The sequence below is a fragment of the Salvelinus fontinalis genome, chromosome 40 (genome assembly GCF_029448725.1).
Source record: "Salvelinus fontinalis isolate EN_2023a chromosome 40, ASM2944872v1, whole genome shotgun sequence".
Lineage (NCBI taxonomy): Eukaryota > Metazoa > Chordata > Actinopteri > Salmoniformes > Salmonidae > Salvelinus > Salvelinus fontinalis.
In genome coordinates this window covers 6,020,372-6,034,226 of record NC_074704.1, presented here as the reverse complement: position 1 = coordinate 6,034,226, position 13,855 = coordinate 6,020,372, and the positions used below count along the sequence as shown (strand labels likewise).

General features: G+C 45.0%; 1 protein-coding gene across 2 annotated transcripts; it reads right to left on the bottom strand.

The window, feature by feature from the left end:
- Positions 1-2,015: 2,015 nt before the first annotated feature.
- LOC129839432 (fascin-like) lies at positions 2,016-12,591 on the bottom strand. Of its 2 annotated transcripts, XM_055906886.1 has the most exons (4): positions 12,403-12,591; positions 10,538-10,659; positions 10,048-10,218; positions 5,094-6,757 (listed from the first exon to the last, which is right to left on the bottom strand). In XM_055906886.1, exons 1-4 carry the CDS (start codon positions 12,561-12,563, stop codon positions 6,552-6,554), a joined length of 660 nt encoding a protein of 219 aa, XP_055762861.1. In that variant the 5' UTR covers positions 12,564-12,591; the 3' UTR covers positions 5,094-6,551. The 2 variants fall into 2 exon arrangements, 1 of the variants encoding a protein (XP_055762861.1); XR_008757020.1 differs by lacking the exons at positions 10,048-10,218; positions 10,538-10,659; positions 12,403-12,591 and adding exons at positions 2,016-2,690; positions 7,807-9,394 and having other exon boundaries at positions 2,737-6,757.
- Positions 12,592-13,855: the final 1,264 nt, after the last annotated feature.

Below are 13,855 nucleotides of genomic sequence, written 5' to 3'. Positions count from 1 at the left end.
GTTAAAAACAAGCTCACCTGGACACTACCTAGGGTTAAAAACAAGCTCACCTGGACACTACCTAGGGTTAAAAACAAGCTCACCTGGACACTACCTAGCGTTAAAAACAAGCTCACCTGGACACTACCTAGGGTTAAAAACAAGCTCACCTGGACACTACCTAGGGTTAAAAACAAGCTCACCTGGACACTACCTAGGGTTAAAAACAAGCTCACCTGGACACTACCTAGGGTTAAAAACAAGCTCACCTGGACACTACCTAGGGTTAAAAACAAGCTCACCTGGACACTGCCTAGCGTTAAAAACAAGCTCACCTGGACACTACCTGGGGTTAAAAACAAGCTCACCTGGACACTACCTAGGGTTAAAAACAAGCTCACCTGGACACTACCTAGGGTTAAAAACAAGCTCACCTGGACACTACCTAGGGTTAAAAACAAGCTCACCTGGACACTACCTAGGGTTAAAAACAAGCTCACCTGGACACTACCTAGGGTTAAAAACAAGCTCACCTGGACACTACCTAGGGTTAAAAACAAGCTCACCTGGACACTACCTAGGGTTAAAAACAAGCTCACCTGGACACTACCTAGGGTTAAAAACAAGCTCACCTGGACACTACCTAGGGTTAAAAACAAGCTCACCTGGACACTACCTAGGGTTAAAAACAAGCTCACCTGGACACTACCTAGGGTTAAAAACAAGCTCACCTGGACACTACCTAGGGTTAAAAACAAGCTCACCTGGACACTGCCTAGGGTTAAAAACAAGCTCACCTGGACACTACCTAGGGTTAAAAACAAGCTCACCTGGACACTACCTAGGGTTAAAAACAAGCTCACCTGGACACTACCTAGGGTTAAAAACAAGCTCACCTGGACACTACCTAGGGTTAAAAACAAGCTCACCTGGACACTACCTAGGGTTAAAAACAAGCTCACCTGGACACTAGAGAGAGGCAGGGAGAGAGAGAGAGAAGTTAAAGGGAGACAGTCAACATTGTTCTGTTGGAGGGATAGAAGAGAGAGAGGAGAGAAAGAGAGAAGAGAGAGAGCGAGAGAGCGAGAGAGCGAGAGAGCGAGAGACAGAGAGACAGAGAGAGAGAAAAGGAGAAAGTCAAGTCAACATTGTCTAGGGAACCTCTGTGTTTAGGTTGAGTAGAGAGCTGTGTGTCTACAGAGAGCTGTCTGTATAGAGCTGTCTGTCTAGAGAGAGCTGTCTGTCTAGAGAGAGCTGTCTGTCTAGTGAGAGCTGTCTGTCTAGTGAGAGCTGTCTGTCTAGAGAGCTGTGTGTCTACAGAGAGCTGTCTGTCTAGAGAGCTGTCTGTCTAGAGAGATGTGTGTCTAGAGAGCTGTCTGTCTAGAGAGCTGTGTGAGCTGAGTGGGTGGTTACGGCTAAAGCTTATTGCCCTATTAGCTATGCTGTCATCTGGGGTGAAACTAAGCTATGCTACGCTAAGCTAACGAAGGCTATGCTAATCCTCCCAACAGTGTTACAGGGTGGAGGTAAACTAACGGAGGCTATGCTAATCTTCCCAACAGTGTTATAGGTTGAAGTTAAGCTAACGGGGCTATGCTAATCTTCCCAACAGTGTTATACGGTGGAGGTAAACTAACGGGGGCTATGCTAATCCTCCCAACAGTGTTACAGGATGGAGGTAAACTAACGGGGGCTATGCTAATCCTCCCAACAGTGTTATAGGTTGAAGCTAAGCTAACGGAGGCTATGCTAATCCTCCCAACAGTGTTACAGGATGGAGGTAAACTAACTGAGGCTAATCCTCCCAGCTGTGATACTAATGACTAGCGGATTAGCGAGATAAGGATGTCTGTGTGTAGTGTTTGTCTCAGCTGTTCCACTGACCAACAGCTGGGAGTTGAGCTGTAGCGAGGTTGTCAAGACGATGATGGAGGCTTCCCGACATTCCAGAGAGGCGGGAGTAGTAATCATGTGCTCCTGTCAATCATCTAGTCAGGAAGTTAAAAAGAACAAAAGACAGGAGTTTCTCAGGGAACTTTTTACACTGTGAAGTTTTATTGGGCTTTAAGTTTGAAATACAAATATGCCACATTATGAAAAATAAAAAAACAAACAGGTTTCATTAAATTTGCCAAGAAACAGAGTTACATAGTAAACCAAGCAAGGCACCGCCACAACCAATCGGATTTCCCCCCCTTTGTGCTCACGGGCCAATAGCAGCGCCACGATATTAGACTAGTCAGAGGTTCAGACAGGCGAGTGTTTCATCAATACAAAGAGTTGTGCTCTTCGTCATCACGAAGACGTGTATTACATCACAGACACACACACGGTTCAGATCATCACGTTTTCTCTAGAATCCTTATTAGTATCAACCTCTGTGTTGCATCATAGCTGTGTGTTCTAGTCAGGGTACATTGAGGTCCCTGTAGCGTGTTAGAATCCAGACCAGACAGACAGGCATGGTTCCATGGTTCTAGCCAGTTCTAAACTCTGGTTCCATGGTTCTAGCCAGTTCTAACCAGTTCTAAACTCTGGTTCCATGGTTCTAGCCAGTTCTAACCAGTTCTAAACTCTGGTTCCATGGTTCTAGCCAGTTCTAACCAGTTCTAAACTATGGTTCTAGCCAGTTCTAACCAGTTCTCAAATATGTTTCCGTAGTTCTAGCCAGTTCTAACCCGTTCTAAACTATAGTTCTAGCCAGTTCTAAACTATGGTTCTAGCCAGTTCTAGCCTATGGTTCTAGCCAGTTCTAACCAGTTCTAAACTATGGTTCTAGCCAGTTTTAAGAGTTTGTAGACAGATGAGAAACGTTCTGTCTCTGAGATGTTTAAGAGTTCAGACAGATGAGAAACGTTCATTTAAGGCAGAGAGTAAACCTATAGCATTCCAGATGTGATCATTTCCAGTTAGGGGTTTCCAGTTTTAGCCACATACAGCCCCTATATTTAGCCCCATATACAGCCGTATAGGCCCAGGGACATTAGGAAACTACAGTGCCCTTGATACAACAGAGCCATACATTTAGATAACATGTGGCTCTGAGCGTATACAGAGCCACACATTTAGATAACATTTGGCACTATGTGTGTATATTGATGTTTTGATGTTTGAGTGTTAACTATGAGTGTTAACTGTAAAGTGTGAGTGTTAACTGTAAAGTGTATAACTGTAAAGTGTATAACTAAAGTGTGAGTGTATAACTGTAAAGTGTATAACTGTAAAGTGTGAGTGTATAACTGTAAAGTTTGAGTGTTAACTGTAAAGTGTATAACTGTAAAGTGTATTACTGTAAAGTGTATAACTAAAGTGTGAGTGTATAACTGTAAAGTTTGAGTGTTAACTGTAAAGTGTATAACTGTAAAGTGTATTACTGTAAAGTGTGAGTGTATAACTGTAAAGTGTGAGTGTTAACTGTAAAGGGTATAACTGTAAAGTGTATAACTAAAGTGTGAGTGTATAACTGTAAAGTTTGAGTGTTAACTGTAAAGTGTATTACTGTAAAGTGTGAGTGTATAACTGTAAAGGGTATAACTGTAAAGTGTATAACTAAAGTGTGAGTGTATAACTGTAAAGTTTGAGTGTTAACTGTAAAGGGTATAACTGTAAAGTGTGTTACTGTAAAGTGTGAGTGTTAACTGTAAAGTGTGAGTGTTCACTGTAAAGGGTATAACTGTAAACTGTATAACTGTAAAGTGTGAGTGTTAACTGTAAAGTGTGAGTGTTAACTGTAAACTGTATAACTGTAAAGTGTGAGTGTTAACTGTAAAGTGTGAGTGTTAACTGTAAACTGTATAACTGTAAAGTGTGAGTGTGAGTGTTAACTGTAAAGTGTGAGTGTTAACTGTAAAGTGTATAACTGTAAAGTGTATAACTGTAAAGTGTATAACTGTAATGTGTGAGTGTTAACTGTAGTGTGAGTGTTAACTGTAAAGTGTATAACTGTAAAGTGTGAGTGTTAACTGTAAAGTGTGAGTGTTAACTGTAAAGTGTATAACTGTAAAGTGTGAAGTCTATAACTGTAAAGTGTATAACTGTAAAGTGTATAACTGTAAAGTGTATAACTGTAAAGTGTGAGTGTTAACTGTAAAGTGTGAGTGTTAACTGTAAAGTGTATAACTGTAAAGTGTATAACTGTAAAGTGTGAGTGCTAACTGTAAAGTGTGAGTGTTAACTGTAAAGTGTATAACTGTAAAGTGTGAGTGTTAACTGTAAAGTGTGAGTGTTAACTGTAAAGTGTATAACTGTAAAGTGTGAGTGTTAACTGTGAAGTCTATAACTGTAAAGTGTATAACTGTAAAGTGTGAGTCTTTTCATTTTGAAATATAATTTTACAAAAACAACATGTGTAAACAAAGACCATGAACACCAATGACATCACACCTGCTCAGACCCACATGTTCCCACTGCTACTATACACATCACATATGTCTCCCCCCTCCCCTCCCCCCCATCCTTCCTTCCCTGGAACATTCCGGTGCTTGTAGAACTCTATGAAATATGGCCTCAAATTACACTGTTGAATGTTTCTCCGTAACACGTTTTCCATATTTAAATAAACATTTGGATTCATCCACTGTTGAATGTTTCTCCGTAGCCCACACGTTTTCCATATTTAAATAAACATTTGGATTCATCCACTGTTGTAATGATGGAGAATCATTTGATTTCCAGTTTTTTTTAAGTCAACGTTTTTTTTCTAAATCATTGACGAGAAAAGTATGGGTCCCCCCCCTAATTGGGTCTCTCATTACACCCTCTCATATGTCATCTCTTGAAATATACAGACAGACGGATTAAAAGGAAGTTTACATTGTAATACTTCTGACAGCCAACGTTCTAACTCCGCCCATAACTTTATGACGTCATAACTTTCCCAGAATGCATGGATTATTGAGTCATTGTTAGTTTTACACTTAAGACATGACTCTGCCGTTGTGCTGTAGAAGAAATATATAAACTATTGGAACCAAGACTTAAAAAAGAACTGATGTTGACACAAGATGGAAGGAAAGTTGTAACATAACACAATTACAGTTGAAGAAAATGTGAACTTAATCCAGTATAAACTAATGTATAGAATGTATTGGCTCTCTGCAAGGTTTAGTACACTACCGGTCAGAGGTTTTACCGGTCAGAGGTTTTACCGGTCAGAGGTTTTACCGGTCAGAGGTTTTACAACACCTACTCATTCAAGGGTTTTTCTTTATTTTTACTATTTTCTACAGGCTACTTTGAAGAATCTCAAATATAAAATATTTGTTTTGATCTGTTTACCACTTTTTTGGTTACTACATGATTCCATATGTGTTATTTCACTATTCTCCACTATTATTCTACAATGTAGAAAATAGTAAAAATAAAGACAAACCCTTGAATGAGAAGATGTGTCCAAACTTTTGACCGGTAGTGTACATCTTCCATATCATATGAACATCGTTTTCTGACTCAAATAAGATTCTCTCTGATGTCCAAAATATTTTAAAAAATCGACATTTGATGAAATAAACTTTTTTTTTAAAGTTGCATGTTTAAATTGTAATTGCTTTTTCAAAAATTGTTTCATGAAAACGCCTTTAGTTTTCCATGTGGACCAACGTATCCGTGAATTGTGAAAAGCTATCCAAGGATTGTTCCATAGGGTTTCTGTTTCTACGGATATTTGGTTCTTTTGAAGATTCCGTTTCATTTTCTTCCATATTGTTATAGTGTTCTAAAACTATGACGTCGTTAATGTTCGTATCTTTATCCTCTGAAAACAGACACGTTAAAAGACTCTAGAGATGTGCGTCTTCATTATGGAGCCATTGTTCCTCTTTAGTGCATTTAACTACATGTCACAAGTAAAAGCCCTGGGTGGTGAGTTGATACAAGTCCAAGTCTGGAAGGTTAAAACCACCCCCAGACTCAGGGAGGTTAAAAACCACCCTCAGATTCAGGAAGGTTAAAAACCACCCTCAGATTCAGGAAGGTTAAAAACCACCCTCAGACTCAGGAAGGTTAAAACCACCCTCAGACTCAGGAAGGGTAAAACCACCCTCAGACTCAGGAAGGTTAAAAACCACCCTCAGACTCAGGAAGGTTAAAACCACCCTCAGACTCAGGAAGGTTAAAACCCACCCTCAGACTCAGGAAGGTTAAAACCCACCCTCAGACTCAGGAAGGGTAAAACCACCCTCACACTCAGGAAGGGTAAAACCACCCTCAGACTCAGGAAGGGTAAAACCACCCTCAGACTCAGGAAGGTTAAAACCACCCCAGACTCAGGAAGGTTAAAACCACCCTCAGACTCAGGAAGGTTAAAACCACCCTCAGACTCAGGAAGGTTAAAACCACCCTCAGACTCAGGAAGGTTAAACCACCCTCAGACTCAGGAAGGTTAAACCCACCCTCAGACTCAGGAAGGTTTAAACCACCCTCAGACTCAGGAAGGTCTGAAACGTTCCTTTTTATTCTATACATTCTATATGCCCATATAAAGTCATAACAGACGGAGTCTACTTATTTAAAGGATTTCTACGGTGGGGTAATTGATGTCACCCAGAATGATGTATGTCAACTTTATAGGGTGGTCAGTACTGCCAGAGTGTGGCGTTGTCCACCCCCTCAGCGTTGGCCTTCAGAACCCCGGCGTGGTCCCCTTTAAGGTACCGCCCCCCCGGCGCCCGCACCGCCATCTTGTTGTAGTCACACAGCTCAAACAGGAAGTAGGTGGGCGTGTCCCCGCTGCACACCACTGCGGACTCCTCTCCCACGCACCAGAACTTCCCCTGTGAATCTAGAGAGGAGGGAGAACGGAGATTTATTGTAGATTTATACCAAAACATTAGGAACACCTTCCTCATATTGAGTTGCACCTCTCTTTTGTTCCCAGAACAGCCTCAATTTGGAGCGGCAGTTTTTCCCCCCCTGTGAGCGCGGACTGGTTTTTAGCCCGAGCAGTAGGAAAGGACATGGAGCGATGCAGCAGATTATGAGCGATGAACTCAGCTCACATGATCTGCTGGGCACTGGAATTATAAGGTTACTTACACCCAAAAAATTGAATATTTAACAAAAAAATTCCAGACCTTGAAAGTGGTCTACTGATGTGATTTAAGCTGTTGTGAACTTAGAGCATAAAATAAACATGTTTTATTAATAGAAAAAGTGTGATTTTGACGACGAAAACCTGAAAAAGGGGAAAACGGAAACCTCCGAAAACTAAAACGAAGAAAACGGAATTTGGGAGAAAAAAAAACTAAAACGGACTGAGGCAACAAATAAAATATATTTTCCTCGGAGGCTGTAGGCTCCATCAGGGCCCTGTGTAGGTGTGTGTGTGTACCTCGGAGGCTGTAGGCTCCATCGGGGCCCTGTGTAGGTGTGTGTGTGTACCTCGGAGGCTGTAGGCTCCATCGGGGCCCTGTGTAGGTGTGTGTGTGTACCTCGGAGGCTGTAGGCTCCATCAAGGCCCTGTGTAGGTGTGTGTGTGTACCTCGGAGGCTGTAGGCTCCATCGGGGCCCTGTGTAGGTGTGTGTGTGTACCTCGGAGGCTGTAGGCTCCATCGGGGCCCTGTGTAGGTGTGTGTGTGTACCTCGGAGGCTGTAGGCTCCATCGGGGCCCTGTGTAGGTGTGTGTGTGTACCTCGGAGGCTGTAGGCTCCATCGGGGCCCTGTGTAGGTGTGTGTGTGTACCTCGGAGGCTGTAGGCTCCATCGGGGCCCTGTGTAGGTGTGTGTGTGTACCTCGGAGGCTGTAGGCTCCATCGGGGCCCTGTGTAGGTGTGTGTGTGTACCTCGGAGGCTGTAGGCTCCATCGGGGCCCTGTGTAGGTGTGTGTGTGTACCTCGGAGGCTGTAGGCTCCGTCGGGGCCCTGTGTAGGTGTGTGTGTACCTCGGAGGCTGTAGGCTCCATCGGGGCCCTGTGTAGGTGTGTGTGTGTACCTCGGAGGCTGTAGGCTCCATCGGGGCCCTGTGTAGGTGTGTGTGTGTACCTCGGAGGCTGTAGGCTCCATCGGGGCCCTGTGTAGGTGTGTGTGTGTACCTCGGAGGCTGTAGGCTCCATCGGGGCCCTGTGTAGGTGTGTGTGTGTACCTCGGAGGCTGTAGGCTCCATCGGGGCCCTGTGTAGGTGTGTGTGTGTACCTCGGAGGCTGTAGGCTCCATCGGGGCCCTGTGTAGGTGTGTGTGTGTACCTCGGAGGCTGTAGGCTCCATCGGGGCCCTGTGTAGGTGTGTGTGTGTACCTCGGAGGCTGTAGGCTCCATCGGGGCCCTGTGTAGGTGTGTGTGTGTACCTCGGAGGCTGTAGGCTCCATCGGGGCCCTGTGTAGGTGTGTGTGTGTACCTCGGAGGCTGTAGGCTCCATCGGGGCCCTGTGTAGGTGTGTGTGTGTACCTCGGAGGCTGTAGGCTCCATCGGGGCCCTGTGTAGGTGTGTGTGTGTACCTCGGAGGCTGTAGGCTCCATCGGGGCCCTGTGTAGGTGTGTGTGTGTACCTCGGAGGCTGTAGGCTCCATCGGGGCCCTGTGTAGGTGTGTGTGTGTACCTCGGAGGCTGTAGGCTCCATCGGGGCCCTGTGTAGGTGTGTGTGTGTACCTCGGAGGCTGTAGGCTCCATCGGGGCCCTGTGTAGGTGTGTGTGTGTACCTCGGAGGCTGTAGGCTCCATCGGGGCCCTGTGTAGGTGTGTGTGTGTACCTCGGAGGCTGTAGGCTCCATCGGGGCCCTGTGTAGGTGTGTGTGTGTACCTCGGAGGCTGTAGGCTCCATCGGGGCCCTGTGTAGGTGTGTGTGTGTACCTCGGAGGCTGTAGGCTCCATCGGGGCCCTGTGTAGGTGTGTGTGTGTACCTCGGAGGCTGTAGGCTCCATCGGGGCCCTGTGTAGGTGTGTGTGTGTACCTCGGAGGCTGTAGGCTCCATCGGGGCCCTGTGTAGGTGTGTGTGTGTACCTCGGAGGCTGTAGGCTCCATCGGGGCCCTGTGTAGGTGTGTGTGTGTACCTCGGAGGCTGTAGGCTCCATCGGGGCCCTGTGTAGGTGTGTGTGTGTACCTCGGAGGCTGTAGGCTCCATCGGGGCCCTGTGTAGGTGTGTGTGTGTACCTCGGAGGCTGTAGGCTCCATCGGGGCCCTGTGTAGGTGTGTGTGTGTACCTCGGAGGCTGTAGGCTCCATCGGGGCCCTGTGTAGGTGTGTGTGTGTACCTCGGAGGCTGTAGGCTCCATCGGGGCCCTGTGTAGGTGTGTGTGTGTACCTCGGAGGCTGTAGGCTCCATCGGGGCCCTGTGTAGGTGTGTGTGTGTACCTCGGAGGCTGTAGGCTCCATCGGGGCCCTGTGTAGGTGTGTGTGTGTACCTCGGAGGCTGTAGGCTCCATCGGGGCCCTGTGTAGGTGTGTGTGTGTACCTCGGAGGCTGTAGGCTCCATCGGGGCCCGTGTAGGTGTGTGTGTGTACCTCGGAGGCTGTAGGTTCCATCAGGGCCCTGTGTAGGTGTGTGTGTGTACCTCGGAGGCTGTAGGCTCCATCAGGGCCCTGTGTAGGTGTGTGTGTACCTCGGAGGCTGTAGGCTCCATCAGGGCCCTGTGTAGGTGTGTGTGTGTACCTCGGAGGCTGTAGGCTCCATCAGGGCCCTGTGTAGGTGTGTGTGTGTACCTCGGAGGCTGTAGGCTCCATCAGGGCCCTGTGTAGGTGTGTGTGTGTACCTCGGAGGCTGTAGGCTCCATCAGGGCCCTGTGTAGGTGTGTGTGTGTACCTCGGAGGCTGTAGGCTCCATCAGGGCCCTGTGTAGGTGTGTGTGTACCTCGGAGGCTGTAGGCTCCATCAGGGCCCTGTGTAGGTGTGTGTGTGTACCTCGGAGGCTGTAGGCTCCATCAGGGCCCTGTGTAGGTGTGTGTGTACCTCGGAGGCTGTAGGCTCCATCAGGGCCCTGTGTAGGTGTGTGTGTGTACCTCGGAGGCTGTAGGCTCCATCAGGGCCCTGTGTAGGTGTGTGTGTGTACCTCGGAGGCTGTAGGCTCCATCAGGGCCCTGTGTAGGTGTGTGTGTGTACCTCGGAGGCTGTAGGCTCCATCAGGGCCCTGTGTAGGTGTGTGTGTGTACCTCGGAGGCTGTAAGCTCCGTCTTTAAACTCCAGCTGGAAGACGTCGTAGGAGGAACGGTTAGAATCCAGCGTTCCCGTGCCAACCTTACGACAGCCAATGAAACCGTGTTCTCCACGGAGGACTATGATTGGCCGATTGATCAGCTTCATCAGGAACTGCTCCGCCTCCCCTGGAGACAAAACGAGGAAACAGATCAAACACTGATTGATTAGCTGATTGGTTGATAAGTTAACCAATAGGTTTGTGTCTTGATCAGTCAGGTTGATGAGTTAACCAATAGGTTTGTGTCTTGATCAGTCAGGTTGATGAGTTAACCAATAGGTTTGTGTCTTGATCAGTCAGTCGATTGATTGTTTAAGTGAACAGATCAATAATAAGGAACACTGACACAACTCTGCAATGATAAGATTCACTGGCCATAGTTACAGCACGTATGGTTACGGTAACGGTAGTGGTCACGGTAACGGTATCCACGGTGACAGACTAACCTGCGTTGTCGACGGTAGCAGCTAGTTGCCCGTTTCTCTTGGCAGCAACGTATTTCCCATTAGAGGCTTTGAGAGAAACCTTCCCCTCACACCACTCCAGATCAAAATGACTGTTAGCTGACCTACACACACACACACACACACACACACACACACACACACACACACACACACACACACACACACACACACACACACACACACACACACACACACACACACACACACACACACACACACACAGTTAAAATAACATATTTTGTTAAGATGTTCTGAGTCGCAGGTAGAGTGTGTGTGTGGTTGTAGTGTGTATTACTTGCTGTGTGTAGTGTATTACTTGTGTGTATAGTGTGTATAGTGTGTATAGTGTGTATAGTGTGTACAGTGTGTATAGTGTGTAAAGTGTGTATAGTGTGTATAGTGTGTACAGTGTGTACAGTGTGTATAGTGTGTACAGTGTGTACAGTGTGTATAGTGTGTACAGTGTGTACAGTGTGTGTAGTGTGTACAGTGTGTACAGTGTGTATAGTGTGTACAGTGTGTAAAGTGTGTAAAGTGTGTAAAGTGTGTACAGTGTGTAAAGTGTGTATAGTGTGTATAGTGTGTATAGTGTGTATAGTGTGTAAAGTTTGTATAGTGTGTAAAGTGTGTACAGTGTGTATAGTTTGTGCAGTGTGTATAGTGTGTACAGTGTGTACAGTGTGTATAGTGTGTGCAGTGTGTATAGTGTGTACAGTGTGTGTAGTGTGTGTAGTGTGTGTATAGTGTGTACAGTGTGTAGTGTGTATAGTGTGTATAGTGGGTATAGTGTGTATAGTGTGTATAGTGTGTATAGTGTGTGTAGTGTGTATAGTGGGTATAGTGTGTACAGTGTATAGTGGGTATAGTGTGTATAGTGTGTATAGTGTGTACAGTGTGTAGTGTGTATAGTGTGTATAGTGTGTATAGTGTGTATAGTGTGTATAGTGTGTAGTGTGTATAGTGGGTATAGTGTGTACAGTGTGTATAGTGGGTATAGTGTGTATAGTGTGTAGTGTGTATAGTGGGTATAGTGTGTATAGTGTGTAGTGTGTATAGTGGGTATAGTGTGTACAGTGTGTATAGTGTGTATAGTGTATAGTGGGTATAGTGTGTATAGTGTGTAGTGTGTATAGTGGGTATAGTGTGTATAGTGTGTAGTGTGTATAGTGGGTATAGTGTGTATAGTGTGTACAGTGTGTATAGTGTGTAGTGTGTATAGTGTGTATAGTGTGTATAGTGTGTATAGTGTGTATAGTGTGTAGTGTGTATAGTGGGTATAGTGTGTATAGTGTGTACAGTGTGTATAGTGTGTAGTGTGTATAGTGGGTATAGTGTGTACAGTGTGTGTAGTGTGTATAGTGTGTATAGTGTGTATAGTGTGTATAGTGTGTATAGTGTGTATAGTGTGTATAGTGTGTACACTGTGTACAGTGTGTATAGTGTGTACAGTGTGTATAGTGTGCATAGTGTGTATAGTGTGTACACTGTGTACAGTGTGTATAGTGTGTATAGTGTGTATAGTGTGTATAGTGTGTATAGTGTGTACACTGTGTATAGTGTGTGTAGTGTGTATAGTGGGTATAGTGTGTATAGTGTGTACAGTGTATAGTGGGTATAGTGTGTATAGTGTGTATAGTGTGTATAGTGTGTACACTGTGTATAGTGTGTATAGTGTGTATAGTGGGTATAGTGTGTATAGTGTGTGTAGTGTGTGTATAGTGTGTACAGTGTGTACAGTGTGTATAGTGTGTACAGTGTGTATAGTGTGTACAGTGTGTATAGTGAAGTGTATTACTTAGTAGAGGCGGTACACTGTGTACAGTGTGTATAGTGAAGTGTATTACTTAGTAGAGGCGGTACACTGCAGTCCTCCGGTGGCGGTGAGGGTCCAGTACTTCCCTGCAGCGGTCCGGAACGCACACTTCCTGCTTCCTGTCTCACGACTCATCTCCACCTGGAACACTTCCTGATCACCCTCCTCGTCCTGATTGGCCGAAAGGTCCATGCCTGGGGTCAGGGGTCACAGAGATCGTACAGTCTATTTACAGTACCAGTCTATACTAGTAGATCACTAATACCCAACATATATTAGATATATGGTACCAGTCTATACTAGTAGATCACTAATACCCAACATATATTAGATATACAGTACCAGAATATACTAGTAGATCACTAATACCCAACATATATTAGATATACAGTACCAGTCTATACTAGTAGATCACTAATACCCAACATATATTAGATATACAGTAACAGTCTATACTAGTAGATCACTAATACCCAACATATATTAGATATACAGTACCAGTCTATACTAGTAGATCACTGATACCCAACATATATTAGATATACAGTACCAGTCTATACTAGTAGATCACTGATACCCAACATATATTAGATATACAGTACCAGTCTATACTAGTAGATCACTGATACCCAACATATATTAGATATACAGTACCAGACTATACTAGTAGATCACTAATACCCAACATATATTAGATATACAGTACCAGTCTATACTAGTAGATCACTGATACCCAACATATATTAGATATACAGTACCAGTCTATACTAGTAGATCACTAATACCCAACATATATTAGATATACAGTACCAGACTATACTAGTAGATCACTAATACCCAACATATATTAGATATACAGTACCAGACTATACTAGTAGATCACTGATACCCAACACAAATATGTAGCGAGGACCAGCCAACGAGAGCATACAGGTCACAATGGTGGTATATGGGGCTTTGGTGACAAAACGGATGGCACTGTGATAGACTGCATCCAGTTTGCTGAGTAGAGTGTTGGAGGTTATTTTGTAAATGACATCGCCGAAGTCAAGGATCGGTAGGATGGTCAGTTTTACGAGGGTATGTTTGGCAGCGTGAGTGAAGGAGACTTTGTTGCGAAATAGGAAGTTGATTCTAGATTTAATTTTGGATTGGAGATGTTTAATATGAGTCTGGAAGGAGAGTTTACAGTCTAACCAGACACCTAGGTATTTGTAGTTGTCCACATATTCTAAGTCAGGACCGTCCAGAGTAGTGATGCTAGTCGGCCGGGCGGGTACGGGCAGCGATCATTTGAAGAGCATGTATTTAGTTTTACTAGTGTTTAAGAGCAGTTGGAGGCCACGGAAGGAGAGTTGTATGGCGTTGAAGCTCGTCTGGAGGTTAGTTAACACAGTGTCCAAAGAAGGGCCAGATGTATACAGAATGGTGTCGTCTGCGTAGAGGTGGGTCAGAGACTCACCAGCAGCAAGAGAGACATCATA